Genomic DNA, 15212 nt, shown 5'->3' on the forward strand with positions numbered 1-15212 from the left:
GAGAGACCTTAAGCATAAAGGTTGACATTTTTAAAGAAGCAAAGTTTGGGTGGTTTTTTAGTATTATGAAAGTTGTTACAAGAGGAGGGGGGAAAAAAGTACACTGAGTGTGTGAGTAGCCAGTACCATACAGGTTACTTGGGAATGGTTCAGTCTAAGGCTAGGTGTTGTAGGAAGGCAGCTCAGAGGCTGGCAAAGAGGGGTGCTTGAGCATTTGACAGATGTGCAAACCACTGAAAAGCTAGGAAGGACTCTTGCAGTGACTTAGGGGGCTGTCAGAAGGGGTAAGCAGCTTGGCCATGATCTGCAGAAGGGGCTGACTGGAGTGGGTAAGCCTGACTTGCTCTTGGTACGATGTCATTTGCAGGTCATTGTTCCCCTGCCCACCTGGAACGCACGAAGCTGGGAGCCTGTGACTGACAACATGGAGAAGTTTTCTATTGAGACGGAGCTAATTTACAAGTATTCCCCTTTCAAATCAGAACAGGAAGTGATGGAGCAGTTTAATAAGATCCGTGGTGAGAAAGGTACATATGGACAGTGCTGGTCACTGGGCAAGGAATTTGGGGTTTGACGGGGATTCACCTGATGAACTTGTTACTTGCTCAGGCACCCTTGTGATCATCTTTAACCTCAAACTAATGGATAATGGAGAGCCAGAGCTGGATGTGACTTCTGACCCCCAAGACATTCAGATGGCGGAAACACCCCCAGAGGGCACGTAAGTGTGACAGGTGTTACAGGCCCTTGGGCTCTGATCAAATTATGTGTAGGGTTTGGCTATATACTCTGTATGTGTGTGTTTTTTAAAAAGCTTCTCTTTCTATGGTGAATTGGAGAGTTTAGAAGATCTTTAGTTTGTTCTTCAGCAGTTTGGAGTTCATGCTTGTAAACGGCCTGCAGGTGTGATGGTTGTGTGTTTGGTGTGGTTGCCTGCATTGGCTTGTCTCAGCTTAGTCAAAGCAGCAAACTCGATGCCCTTCTTCAGGCACCTTAAAACAAAGGAGCCCTAAGTTATAGGTTTAATTTTCTACACTCATCAAAGATGTGTTTGTCAGAATGACAGCTGGTTGTGGCCTGTGCTGCTCTCAAACTGATCTTCAGTTTTGTGATTAAATGAACCCTGGCAAAATGTGAGGTGCTGCGCAGGTCAGCCTCCAGGAGCGAATAGTACGGGTGGGTGCAGGTGGGGCATATCACCACATCTTTCTGGGAGCAGGGGCAGCTCCTGGACTTCCTGCAGAGGAGGAAGAAGGATGTGCTCAGAGGACAGCTAGAGGAGCAGAGGGCCCTGTTCAGGGAGAGCTGAGTTTGCCGAGTTGTTCACTTGTAGCCTGAAAAGGAAAAACTGAGCTGAACTGAGCCAAATACTTGATGAAATCTCAGAGCTGCATGGGCACACCTAGCAAGCTTTTACCTTTTTTATGAGATTACATGCTTCTTCCCTGAAGCGCTTGAATTTCCCATAGAAATACAGTTTCAAACACTGTAAACCTAGCTATTTCTGTATGTGTTAGCTTGATGTTATTGAGTACTCAGGTGCAGCAAACTCCTTGGACCTCTGGTGATCTAATATGCTTCTCAGTTTCTTTAATGCCTGCTGGTGAGTTTTCATTATTACCACTGATCACTGGAATGAGCTTCTTCCTCCTCACCTTGTGATACCATTTCTGCATGTGATCAGTGCAGTTTCGGTCAGAGCATACTACTGACTAACCAAAGGGTAAGAGAATGCACTAGCAAGTGGGGCACACACTTAGTGTTAAATGGTCCAGTTTATAGGTTTGACCTTTATTATCTAGCTGTATTCAAAAAGTCCTTTTCAAGCTACAGTAATGTGCGCATCAGTGTTTTGTAACAGTATTTAAAATGTACAGCTCAATAGAAAATCTGCAGAAGTCGTAGGTAGAAAAAATTTAAAAGAAAAGCCTCACTTAATGTAGCTGTATGGTAATTAAAGTAGAAAGGCCTTTTCTTTTATCTAGCTCTCTTGCTGAAGGTTGTCTCTTTGGCATATTTTGAAGTAGATGGCTATGAGTGAGATGGTAACAGTTACAGTTCATGAGGTGTGAATTCTGTTATAGGTGCTTAAAATACACCAGGGGTAGTGCAGAGCAGCATGGGGAGGTGCTTCTGTTGGTCACTTGGCTCCTAGGTAGCAGTTTATTGGGAAATGAGAATCTTACGAGTTTTGTCTATGGAGAAACTTGTTAATTAGGTTTGGATAGAGAAGGAGGCTCTGTGACAGTAGTATGTCATGGCTCTTCTTAATTGGAGGGGAATGAAGGGGAAAAAAACATGAAGGAAAGAGGAAGCAGAGTGCAGACTGAAAGAGACTCCAAGATGAGCACTCTGAATAAAGAGACACTGATCACTCAGGGGGTGAAGCAATGGAGTCATCTTTGGGCTATGTGGACCAGACTGGGAGAATGTCTGCTGGTAGTCCTGTGAAGAAACAAACTGCTCAGTCTCTGTAAGCATCCCTCTCTTGCAGAAAGCCTGAGCGCCGGTCCTTCCGTGCCTATGCTGCTGTGCTTTATATTGATCCCAGAATGAGGATCTTCATAAATGGACACAAAGTACAAACCAAACGACTTTCATGCTGCCTGTACAAGCCAAGGTAAGTGTTGGACCCAAAGTCTGCAGATGTGTGGGACCTTTTGGAGTTTCTTTACAGAAAAGGTTTAGCATTTTGTTCTCCAGCTGTATTCTGCATAATTCCATGTTAAAGCCACAGAAACAGATCGTAAGAGAATGGGATGTGGTATTGACGTCATGGAAAAAGAGGCAGATAGTGGAAAATCTGATGCCTTTGAAAACTGCACGAGTAATTTGTGCAATTTGGCTCCCCTTCAGAGCAAACAAAGAAATGAAGATACTGATTGTTCAAAATGCCATATCCATACAAAACTGTTGGGTAACATTTTTTTTTTAAGTAAGACAAGGAAATACATATGATCGATGTTAGAATTATTACTGAAAAGAGACTAGATTGAGCACTTTGAAACAGTTGCTTTGAAAAATTAACTTTTATATATAGCTGATCTAGGTTTGAAGAGACATTGGGAAATAACTTTCCCTATCTTCCTTTTAAATTCCCTCAAACAAAAAATTTGGAAGTGAGCTGAGGTGTGCTGCCAGTTGGCTTAATAGGGACTGGAAAAGGTTATAAGGATGGGAGGGGAAAGGAAAACATGTATTTAAGTCTGCTTGAGGCAATAGTGCTCTTCTGTCCCTGGGAGCACACAGGCTGCATTCTAGTAACATGATTTGTCTTAATAAAATAGTAGTAATTTCATAGAGTATTTGTCAATTGTTTTAATGTAGCATTTCAGATTGCAGTAGTGTTTCAATAGTATGGGCCCATTATCAACCTGTTAGGTACTTTTACTAACTGTAATCCGATGTCACACCACTGATTGCTGCCCTAAGAGCCTGGCCAGTTTTCAACTCAGCATGGTCTGGCCGTCAAGCTCATACTTCCTCAGCTTCTTAAATGAAAATGTGTGAAATGGTATCAGAAACTTGATTGAAGTCAGGGGATATTACAGCCACTGCTCTCCCCTTGTTAACTAAGCCAATTGTTTCATTGTAAAAGGCAGTCGGTAGATGCAGCTTGAACTGCCACTGTAAATCCTGGTTTGCTGGGTGGAGAATCTCTGAATTTCTGACTGCGTTTCACCTACATGTGAGTGCCATGTGCTGCTTCCTCTGGTGCTGCAGTCCAACGAAAGTACTCTAGAGAGAAAGCAGAGGAGGAAGGTACAGGTTTTTATCTCATCAAAGACCAGCTTCTTGCAAGACTCAAAGACAGGATGCCATCATTATGTGAGGGTGCTAGCATCGACATGACAATATAACATGAACCATTTCACCCCACATGTTCATCTGCCTCAGTATCTTCTTCTTCAAGTGGTCAGTAGTTGATGTCTGAGGAGGGATATGAAAATTTTGTTCTACACCATAGGACTGTTTTCTGTTGAAAAGAGACTGTGTTTTTAGACAATTTAGACAGTGGCTCTTCTGGGTCCCTATCACCAATTCTGCATCTGCTTTTCGTTGTTTTCGGGGAATAGTTGTAGCTGTAGAAGAGGAAATTCAAATTGTAACTGCTCAGCCATGGTAATTTGTGATCAAGGAATGATCTGGCTTGTCATGGAGGACAAGAAGGCCCAACTACAGAATGGGTTACACTGGCTGATGAGATAAGAAATGCTGTGGTATTGTCTCATAACAATGGTGTAATGCCAAGTGCTCAGGGACCAATTGTGGTAAACAGAGCTGGCGCTGGGGGATGAACCCAACACTGGGCTAAGGTTTCCTATGCTGACACTCACGGGATCGGTCCTGGTGCAGGTGTATCTAACAAATCTGCTTGTGCCGCATCTTTGCAGATTCCTTGCAGATCAGCTTATGGTGGTAGGCCAATAAAAATTCCCCAACACTGTAAAGACATTTACATTTAAAATCCCTGCTCCTGCAGCAGTGTAGTAAAGACTATGCAAACAAGGCCTTCCTGTAGAGCACAGTGTGGATCTTCTTGGACTTGGGGCAATTATTGTAGCCTTACCAGATCTTTCTGGAGGGTGCCCGGACTGCTTCCTTCTGGTCTCAGATTCCTGACACCAGGTTTGGGCTCCAGAAGCTGTGTGGCCATCAGGATGAGCCATCGAAGCCTTCACTGTGGGTTCTGAGAGCCAGCTCAGCCCTTGGGGTAGGTGCCCACACTACATCCTGGACAGGCTGTGGAAACTCAATCTTTTACCTTCAGACACCTGAACAGAGCTTAGTCTGCCCTGAGTGACTCTTTCCTGAGGGGAAAAACCAGTAAATTAGTCCATTCTGAGAGTGGAGTTATTGTGCTTTTGCAGCTATAGGTGATTTTTTTTCTTTTTTCTCCCTGAACCTGCTGAAAAGGGTTGCTTATGCCCTGGATTTTCCTTTTAGAGTTGGAGCCAGAGCTCACGCATCCCCATTTAGCTACTGGGCTTTGAGTGCTCTGCAGGTTAATACTACTCCCCTGCGCTTGTACAGGGACTCCAATTGGTATAGGGGCACACAGGGGAAGTGTACCACCATTAACGTGTTCCTTTAGAGGACAGTTGATGCGGCAGCAGTGCTCAGCTTTTTAGCATAGCTGTTTTTTTCAGAGCCTCAGTAGCCTAGGCCAGGTAACTGTTGAACTTTCCTGGTGCAGTGAAGGTTCTCCTGTCCTACAGCCCAAGTAGATGGTGTGCTGCGTGTGGTATGTACTTAGGGGCTTTTTGTTAGTCTTTGGAGAAGTATTGTGATGCCTGAGCCTAAACAGCTTTTAATTTTCTTCATATCCTCCTGATAAAGGCCAGTGAACTATTGTAAGGAAATGCCATTCATCTGTCAGTATGGAGACACCTCTGTCCATCTATATGGTTGGTTTTATAAGAAAGTCTGTTATAAACCAGCCTGGCATGCAAAGGGCAGGTCATTACTTAATGGTGAGCAGACAAATGACTCCTGACTGTGGTCTTTTTACATACGTCTTGGCAAACTTTGGGCCAGGTGTCTTTCTGTTCAAAGTGATGCTTTCATGCCTTATGTTGGACATTGGTAGGTACAGCCATTGGCTTGTTTCTATGCCCTCTGCTCTGCTTTCAAGATCTGCTTGGGAAGGTTGCCTTCAGGAGGTGGTGGCTCCCCTCCTACAGTAGGGCTGTAAGTCAGATTGCCTTCATCTCTGAAGGAAAAGCTTGTACAGTGGCTTGTCTGCAGGTTAGTGTGTTGGTGTTAGAGAACAAAGAATGGAAATCCATTGTGGGCTTTAGGGTACTTAAGTGCCTTTTCTGAAAATTGAGGTTTTGCTGCTGTTGGGCTGTTCTTCGTCAGGAATAAAAGCTTGTCTCCTCTGAGTGGGGCACTTGTTTTTTGTTTGTCATCTGCCTTTTCTGGAAGCTGTGGCTCTATGGGTGAGGCTTCTCTGTACCTTCCTGGAGCCTGTAACATCCCGGTGGCAGGGACAGGCTGTTTTTGTGCAGATACTTCACCAGTGTTTGCAGGTGTGATACCACAGTACTAGCCTCCCTGGGAAGGGCTTGTGTCTCCTGAAGGATTACTTCCATCTGTTGCCTCCTGCAGTAACTGTTCAACCATGTTTAGCAGTGTGGGCTGAGAAGATAGCCAGGCCACATGCAAGGGTGACCCTTCACGAGGGCACTCCAAGGCAGTCGTAATGAACGTCTTGAAGCTGGGAAAGTCCTGCAGACTTCTTGCCTGTCTGACCTATTTCCGTACATCTTTGCTAGATACGCTATTCCAGACCACTTGGCTAGGGGCTTTCCTGGCTGTGACTGAAGCCATCTGGTGTTGGAAAAGAAAATGAAACAGGAGGGCTGGCATGGTGATGGCTCATTGTGCCTGTCTGGGACACCCTGCAATTGCTCACACTGTACCCTGTTGCAAAGGGGATGCTGTCCCTAAGGTCCTCTTCAGGTACTGCCCTGCCTCACGAGCTGGGCATGTTGAGATAATACAGCTTCACCCTGCTTCTCTCTCTCTTTTTTTTTTCTTTTTTTTTCCCCTCAGGAAATTCAGGCAGGATGTGGATGAGGTAATTTAATTATGCCAACATGTTGAAAGCAGTCTGGTTTTCAGAATGTGTTCTGTCTCTCTGCCCCAGGTAGCTTTAATCACACTTAAGTAGATTTGAGGAGGTGGTGCCACCAAAAACCTGACTCTGCATCTCCTAACATGGTTACTGGGTGATTTCTGGAAGAGTTAGCACCTGCTTGCTTTTTCCCCAGTGAGAGGATCCTTATGAAGAGCAGAAAATGAGTTTAGTAAATGCAGAAATGTATTTAAGTGGACTGTGCTTGTGGTGTCAATTTTCTGGATTTGGGAACAAGGAATTTCTGTTGGTGAGACTATTTCTGACATCAGTATCGACACCCATGTGTGCTTGCCCACAGAAACATACCTAAACAAAACTTTTCATCTGTGCAAAGTGATTTCTCATGGATCCTGATTGATTATCTGCCATTTGGGGGGATCTTGTCTCTCATTGGGATCTAAATGTAGTTCCTCCTACGTTAATGAGTTAGTCAAGCCTTACGTCCTTATTTGTTTTCACCTCACTCTAGAATCAGCATTTCTAGTGACTTTTCTTTGGCTAAATCCTGGAGAGGTTTATTTTTTCATAAAAAGTTATTTGGGATGAGATTGTCCTCTCAATACATCCCAAACCTCGTGTCTTAAGGTGGTTTGAGCTCCTGCAGGCTCTGATCATCCTTCTTGGTGTCATCTCTTCCCTAGTTACATGCCTCTGCACAGAGGTGATGCATACTCACAAGCTTCTGCCTCTTACACATGCCTGCCTCTTTCATTCTGCAGTAGACAGTCAGATTGTGATCCACATTTGGCATGTTATGCTATAGGGAAGGTGAAACAAGCCACTGCAACTCAAGCACGGTTTACAAGGTTGTGAGTCAGATGTGTAGCATACAGAAATGTCCTGAAACTTTAGAGCTGAAACTTGAAGCTTTGTTCAGAGAGTTGGTCTGCCACTTAGAGGCTCTGAGCTAGCCCAGTGTGGAGATGGGCACTGCCAGACTGCACCTGTGGACAGCTGTTTGCAGGAGAAAGGAAGGGTTATTTATCTGTAATGGGAGGTTTTTGAAAAGCTTTCCATATGTATTCACTCCTCCTTTCTGCTTCTGAAGACGTTATTCCTCTAAACCTTGGGATTTCCTCCAAGAATATGGATATATTTCACCCCCACTGGCTAATGCAAAAGGGGGTATTGTGGTTGAAGCTACTACTAAAGCATCTCTGACTTAAGTTTTTGCCTAACTGCATCCAAAAACGCCCAGTTCCTGATATGTAGACCTCCTTCTCCATTTATTGAATCTATTGAGAGAGTAGAGTAACATGTGGAGACCTTATTCTCTCATACAGTGATGAAATCTTGGTTTGACCTTACTGCTGACTTTGCTGATTAATAAGTTTTTATCATCACAGGATGTACAAATATACTTCAAACCGTTTCAAGACCCGTGCAGAGCAAGAGGTGAAGAAAGCAGAGCACATGGCGAGGATAGGTGAGTTTTCGGGGTATGCATGCATCCTGATTTTGCTGTAGTGAAGGAAAGAACAGAAAGAGGCTGCCTTGCTGGATATGACCTGAAATTGCTCCGCTCTTGATCATTATGGTTGCTCAGGAAATTAGTTATTACAATGACTACAGATGACCCAGACTTACTTCCATGCAATGGAAGGAATGTACATTGTTCCCTAAGACCATTTCCCCTGGGGAATACATGTACAGAATAACCCTTGGAATCACAGCTGTCTGGCCTTGCTCCATATGAAGCCTGGCCACCTGTTATCCCACAGTTCTGCTCTCACCTTTTGCATATCATTAGCTTTTGGTTCTGTTCTTCTGCTCCTTCCCTGTTGAGGCAGTTGTTAAAAATGTAGATTTTGATTCTGTCACTTGATGTAAAGTGATTCTGGGTGCACAAGGGAGTCCTAGTTTGTTTCTTGGTTTTTTTTTTTTCCCCTTCAAGACATCCTTTTGTCCATCTAGTCTTCCCTTCCTTTTAAATCCTGTAGTCCTCAGGAGAAGCCCAATTTGTCATTATTGGATGTTCATCATATAGAAATTATATAAGCATATAAATATAACATATCACTTCATTAAATTTGGACAAATTTAACATACAAAGCAGTCTCCCTAACCTCTGATGGGGAAATGCTGTAGTGAAGGAAGAATCCTGGAAGTTGTAAGACATGTTGACCTATATCTTCTGGTAGGTTTCATAAATAAACATCATAAATCAGAGGCATGTGTCCTCTCTCCCTGTGTAAAAGCTGCTCTAGGCATGTATGCGTGTGTGCGCAGGTCAGATACAGAAGTGACAGTGCCACGTTCAGCCTGTGCAGAGACATTAAGGGCAGCATGATTTTGACCCTGCCCAAAGCAAAGCAGCAAAATGAAATTGTGTAAATTGTGATGTTCCTTATTCCTTCTTTACGAAGTACAACCTAACAAGATAGACTTGAAACTATGAAGTTTAAGCAGATATTATCCTGGGCCTCAATCCTCATAGATGAATTATTTTTTTTAGATTTAGATTATGTTCAGCACACACTGGCATTGCTTTTCAAGAAGGTACAAATAGCGTGATTTAGAGAGGCTTCTTTCTTGCAGCAGTCCATGAGGCCTTCATGATGTTTAAAAGGTGAACTTTAGTGTCTTGACACTGAAGAATACTGCCATTCGGTGTCCTAGTGCTAAGAACAGATACCATTGGCACAGAAACATAAACTCATTTTCATCACCAAAGCTAGCTTGCTGCTTCTGGTGCTGAAGTGGGTTTTGAAAAGGGCTTTGAACATGGTGGTGAAAACTCATGGCGGACCTCAAACTGTTTTCTAGAAGATTTGATCACATGAAGCCTCTAGGACTAAAACATTCTTGTAGCATTAGCCTCAGCTTCAATGGCACAGATCTCCTTCCTTTGCTTCTAGTAAAATGAATTTAATCTGTAACAACCAAGTTCTGTTGTCCTGCTGTTGATAGAAAAGATTAATTTCTTGTCATCTCCAGCATATATTTTCTCTTGAGGATGCACACCGCTTTTAGGAGGGATCTTCACCAGGGAATGATTTGCAGTTTTCTCTTTCAAAAGTAGGGGTGCATTGTGAGAAATGGTGGGTCTCCGCTGAGCTAACCACAGTTCCAGTGTGCTGTGGCTGCCTGCCAGGGATGTGTTGGAATCCATCATACTGTAGAACTCTACTGAGGGATTGATGAGTCTCTGGAAGTACTTATGAGCTTGTTGAACCAAAACTTACAATAACTGAAAAAGAGCTATAGGGGCAGAAAGGGGGAAGAAAAGAAAAAAAGACGTATGAGCAGCTATGACTATTGGTGACATGACTTTGACATATGCAAAAAGAGCCCTGGCTCGGGAGTGAAGACAAGCATGTATTTAAGATGAGGAAAAGTCACTCTTCATTCCCTGGGAACTGACTTTCCTGCCTCAGGTGATAAGCTGTAGCATCCAGATCCCTAAGTGAGTGGATGGACACAGGGAAAAAGAACCATTCCTGGGCAAGGTATCTGTGAAAGACCATCAGCTGCTTTCTGTGAATTTCTGAACCAAGACTGAATATTGCACTGAGGCATCTCGGTATTGCCATTGCCTAGTTTCAAGAATTCCTCTTACAAAGTTTGAAAAGCAGACAAACAGAAAAGGTGAGGAGTTATGTGGGTGTCCAATATTGAAAGTCGTTAACAGCTGTGTTCTGCACTGGATGTGAGTCTGGAGTATTTTTGTGTGTCCAGTGACTTGCTTGGCAGTACCATGGGTATGCCATGCTTGTTGTCCCCTGGGAGGACATGAATGCAGATTCTAGCTGCTGTATGCTCATCGTCCTGCTTAGGGTATGTGTTTTTGCCTATTAGGGCCTCAACCCTCAGACTCATAACTGAATCACTCCCTGTCAGCCATGCCTTCTCAGTTTGCATTAGTGGAGCAGGTTTGACCTCTGCCCTTACGGGTCATCTTCCCTCTAGACACAGTTGTGTTTAGCCCAGCAGCTTCTACTGTACAAGCTTTGATTTAAATGGACCAAGTGTTTTAAGCAGTCTCCAAACACCTGTGTGTTCATATTTAGCCAAGCTGTCTCTTGATGATGAAGTCGGCTGCACAGTGCAGTTCTGCTGTGACTTGCTTGGTAAGCTGCTGTGAACCTCAGAGTGTGTTTCTGTGGGAATGAGTGGAATCAAACTCAAATGTAACACTACATAGAAAAGAAAGGTGATTTTTACTGTAATGGTTTAAGTAAGTTGAGTGTGCCCTTTTGCATTCCCGTAGCTGCACACACCAAAAATGTGCATTTCCACAAGTAATGCTGACCATGCCATGGAGGATGGTGGATGCCGGTTATCAAACACTAGCTACAGCATTCTGTATGCCTTCTGGCTGGCAACTGAGTGCTGTTTTTTGGAGAGGTGCTTGGTAACCTCTAGGAGCCGGTTGCTATCCTGTCATCTTCTTGCTTACCTCATCCTCTGTAAGTCTTAGGTGAGGTCACTCCTCCACTGTTGTGTTTCCTTGTTCTGGGTGTCTCACCTGCAGTTTGTCTACCTGGTGGGAGAGCAGGGAGGGAGATGGCTCATAGGGTGTGCTGCAGCCACACTGCTGCCCTCCTGCTATGAGGCTGCAGGCCTACGGCTCACCTTGTTGTAAGCTGCACTATCCCTCAGTGCGTACCAGTTGTATTTCCAAATTATAGAATCATAGAACGGTTTGGGTTGGAAGGGACCTTAAAGATCATGTAGTTCCAATGCCCCTGCCACGAGCAGGGACACCTTCCACTGGACTGGGTTGCTCAAAGCCCCATCCAACCTGGCCTTGAACACTTCCAGGGATGGGGCATACACAGCTTCTCTGGGCAACCTGTTCCAGTGTCTCACCAGTAAAGAACTTCCTTAGATCTAATCTAAATCTACCATCTTTCAGTTCAAAGCCATTATCCCTTGTCCTATCACTACATGCACTCATAAAAAGTCCCTCTCCAGCTTTCTTGTAGGCCCCCTTTAGGTACTGGATGACTGCTAATAAGGTGTCTGCAGAGCTTGTCTTCTCCAGGCTGAAAAACCCAAGTCTCTCAGCCTGTCTTCACAGGAGAGGTGCTCCAGCCCTCTGATCATCTTTGTGGCTCTCCTCTGGACCTACTCCAATAGGTCCATGTCCTTCTTATGTTGGGGGCCCCAGACCTGAACGCAGTACTGCAGGTGGGGTCTCACAAGAGCAGAGTAGAGGGGGAAAATCATCTCCCTCAACCTGCTGGTCACGCTTCTTTTGATGCAGCCAGGGATACAGTTGGCTTTCTGGGCTGCAAGTGCACATTGCTGGGTCATGTTGAGCTTCTTGTCAACCAACACCCCCAAGTCCTTCTCCGAAGGGCTGCTCTCAATCCACTCATCACCCAGCCTGTATTTGTGCTTGGGATTGCCCTGATCCATGTGCAGGACCTTACACTTGAACTTGTTGAACTTCATGAGGTTCACATGGGCCTGCTTCTCAAGCCTGTCAGTGTCCCTCTGATGGCATCCCTTCCCTCCTCTGTGTTGACCACACCACACAGCTTGGTGGTGTCAGCAAACTGGCTGAGGGTGCACTCAATCCTGCTGTCCATGTCATCAACAAAGATGTTAAACAGTACCAATCCCAATACTGACCCCTGAGGAATGCCACTCGTCACTGGTCTTCACTTGGACATTGAGCCATTCACCACAACTCTTTGAGTACAACCACCCAGCCAATCCCTCATCCACCAAGTGGTCCATCCCTGAAATCCATTTCTCTCCAATTTAGAAACAAGGATGTCATGTGGGACAGTGTCAAACGCTTTGCACAAGTCCAGGTAGATGATGTCAGTTGCTCTTCCCTTATCCACTGATGCTGTAACTCTATCATAGAAGGCCACCAAGTTTGTCAGGCACAATTTGCCCTTAGTGAAGCCATGTTGGCTGTCACCAATCGCCTCCTTATTTTCCATGTGCCCTAGCATATTTTCCAGGAGGATGTCCTCAATGATCCTGCTGGGCACAGAGGTGACACTGACTGGCCTGTAGTTCCCCATGTCTTACTTTTTTCCCTTTTTAAAAATGGGGGTTATGTTTCCCATTTTCCAGTTGGTGGGAACTTAACTAGACCACCACAACTTCTCAGATATGATGGATAATGGCACAAATTGTGACACAAATCGTATCTGTGCCTGTCAGCACATGCCACTATTTTAACCTATGCTTTATTGTTTCTTCTAGTCATCTTGCACATAAACATTTCCGTTCATACTTTATTTATACCAGTCTATTTCTTTTAAAAATTTCTACAGTTCATGAAGGCTGCAGTGTCACTGCATCCTCTTTCAGAAACTTCTGTCCTCGGAAGCAAGCATGAGGAGCATTGCAGCAAGGTTAGTGCTGCATCCACAGCACACGTGCCGGAGTCGGGTCCTTGCAGGTGGCAGCTGCAGCTCCAACTTGCCCTGCCCAAGTAGGGCATTACTTGCCAGACCACGTTTACCCCCGTGGACCTCATAGCCTGTGGGACAGAGGAAGGTGACTCAACTAGTTCTTATACAGCTGTGAGCAGAACAGGCTTCTGACCTGAAAGGGAACATGAGAGAGTTGTAGCCAATGTGCTTGTGGATGGAGAGCACGCAGATGCAAGGTACATGGTGCTAATTTGCCAAAGCACCTTGTGTCTCAATTTTAGGAAGGGATCTCTTTGCTGAAAACGAAATTTGTTGGATGAATCTTAAGCAATATGAGGGTGATGTGTACCTATTGCCAGGCAGTCTTGTTGGTAGTCTGGGAGAGAAGTGAAAAGGGGAGTTTCTTTTAAGCCGTAAACTTTTTGTGTGCAAAGATCATGTGTAGTGGTAGGTTTTCAAAACGCTATGTCCTGTTTTGTGTGTAGCACGGATTGTTGTTTTCCAGACAAAATTTAGCAATTATCAAAGCTAAAGGCATTTCTGAGAGTAGTCCTTTCCCTTCATCCCTGCAAGAAAAATACCTCTTTGTAACTCCTTTTCAAGCCTGAACTCAGTCTTCATTTTGTGAGAGCCTTTCTCTGCCTTCATGCTTCCAGGCAGAGCAGGCAGGGCCACTTGCATCCTTACTCTTTCCACTTCCTCATCAACTTCCTCGTGGGTCCTTCCTTTAAACATGCTTTCACAGAGTTTAGCCCTGCTATTATGCCCATGTTGACTGTGAACTCTGAGCAAGTTTAAGATGGCATGTCGGTGGTGCCCTCTCATATGTAGGGTTTTATTTTGTACCTTTTTGTGTTACCTTTGTACCCTTGTGCTTGTCAGTCCAGCAAAGGCTCTCTGGAAATCGGTCTCCTCAGGTGAATGCCTTATGAATCGCTGTCTGTACTGAATGGCTGACATCATCCTTTTCCCTGTGTGCTTCAGCGGAGGAGAAGGCTCGTGAGGCGGAGAGTAAAGCCCGTGCCCTTGAGCTGCGCCTAGGAGGGGATCTCACGCGAGAGTCCAGGGTGAGCCTTGTGCTTTGCAGCACATCACGTTTTAGGCACTGAGGAACAATTCAGAGTGGTGGCTTTGGAGCAGCACTGACTGGTCGGCACCCAGTGGTAGCAGCTGGTGTGTAGGTTTAGCAGGGGGCAACTTCAGTCAGTGGTGAGTTGCCAGCAGCGTTCAGGCAGCTCTGAGGTCTCATCACCACTGGACATGCTTCAACATCTGCATGTGGTTTCCAGCCCAAGTGGGAAGCGTGCTGATGTTTCTCTGCCCACAACCACCAGGATATCCTGAGTGGGAAGGGCAGCCCCCAGGTGCTTTGTTTGATGTCAGCCTCTGAGAAGAGGCCAGGAGAATGTGAGTTAATTTCAGGAATTTCACAGCAGCGGTTTTACTATGTGATGCCTGTTTGCAGGTGACACTACGTCAAGTCCAAAACTCCGCAATAACCATGCGCCGGGAGGCTGATGTCAAGAAAAGGATCAAGGATGCAAAGCAGCGGTGAGTGCAGGGTGGTTCAAAGCTCTGATTTTCCCAGGCTGTTCGCTCCACATGGTCAGATGTCTCTCCTACTTTGCCTGTGTGGTGGAGGGAGCAGTTCGGCTCAAAGCTTAAATATCTGTGGGCATCCTGTATGCTCTGGCTGTTAAACCAAGGGGATTGAGTTTGCTATTCTGGTTACTTCTGCTATTCCTCTCTTACTTGCTGAAAGACATCTTTGGATTTGCCCTGTTTTCTGTGATGTTTACGTGGTTTTCGTGTCAGCTTTTTTCACTCTTTTGCTTTTTCATCTGCAGGTAAGATTCAGGGAAGCAAACAAATGTTAGCAAGTTACAGTGAAACGGCTTTTAGAGTTGTGGAGGTGTTTTCTAAAAATTTGCTGAGTTCTGTTACAGTCAGTGCTGTGAAATCCTAAGACATTGTTCTAACTTAGCTCTGGTTGCAATTAACCTCGCTATCGATGTACTCACAGGAATATTTCACTATTTGTATACAGGTTTTTTTGCAAATTTGTCATATGCATTTAACAAATGAAGTCATAACCAGAAACAAATGCTCTTAAAACAAATGCTGAGTCTGAGAAAGTTAGGGATTTGTATATACCAAGTCTCTGTTCCCACCCAGTTGTTTTGCATGCTAGTTTACATGGCTGCTTAGGTCAGAACTATCCCAGACTT

The 15212-nt window shown here is 44.8% G+C and overlaps 1 protein-coding gene across 3 annotated transcripts in view; it reads left to right on the top strand.

Annotated features, from left to right (window-relative positions):
- Nucleotides 1–15212, top strand: part of MORC2 (MORC family CW-type zinc finger 2) — a 61797-nt gene that overhangs the window by 29733 nt on the left and 16852 nt on the right. For all 3 annotated transcript variants that reach the window (XM_069795485.1, XM_069795486.1, XM_069795487.1), the window contains 6 exons: nucleotides 368–527; nucleotides 610–721; nucleotides 2495–2620; nucleotides 7990–8069; nucleotides 13969–14051; nucleotides 14450–14535. In XM_069795485.1, coding sequence (XP_069651586.1) covers nucleotides 368–527; nucleotides 610–721; nucleotides 2495–2620; nucleotides 7990–8069; nucleotides 13969–14051; nucleotides 14450–14535 — 647 coding nt within the window. The remainder of the gene's footprint in view (nucleotides 1–367; nucleotides 528–609; nucleotides 722–2494; nucleotides 2621–7989; nucleotides 8070–13968; nucleotides 14052–14449; nucleotides 14536–15212) is intronic.

This window comes from Haliaeetus albicilla, chromosome 10 (assembly GCF_947461875.1).
Source record: "Haliaeetus albicilla chromosome 10, bHalAlb1.1, whole genome shotgun sequence".
NCBI classification, from domain to species: Eukaryota; Metazoa; Chordata; class Aves; order Accipitriformes; family Accipitridae; genus Haliaeetus; species Haliaeetus albicilla.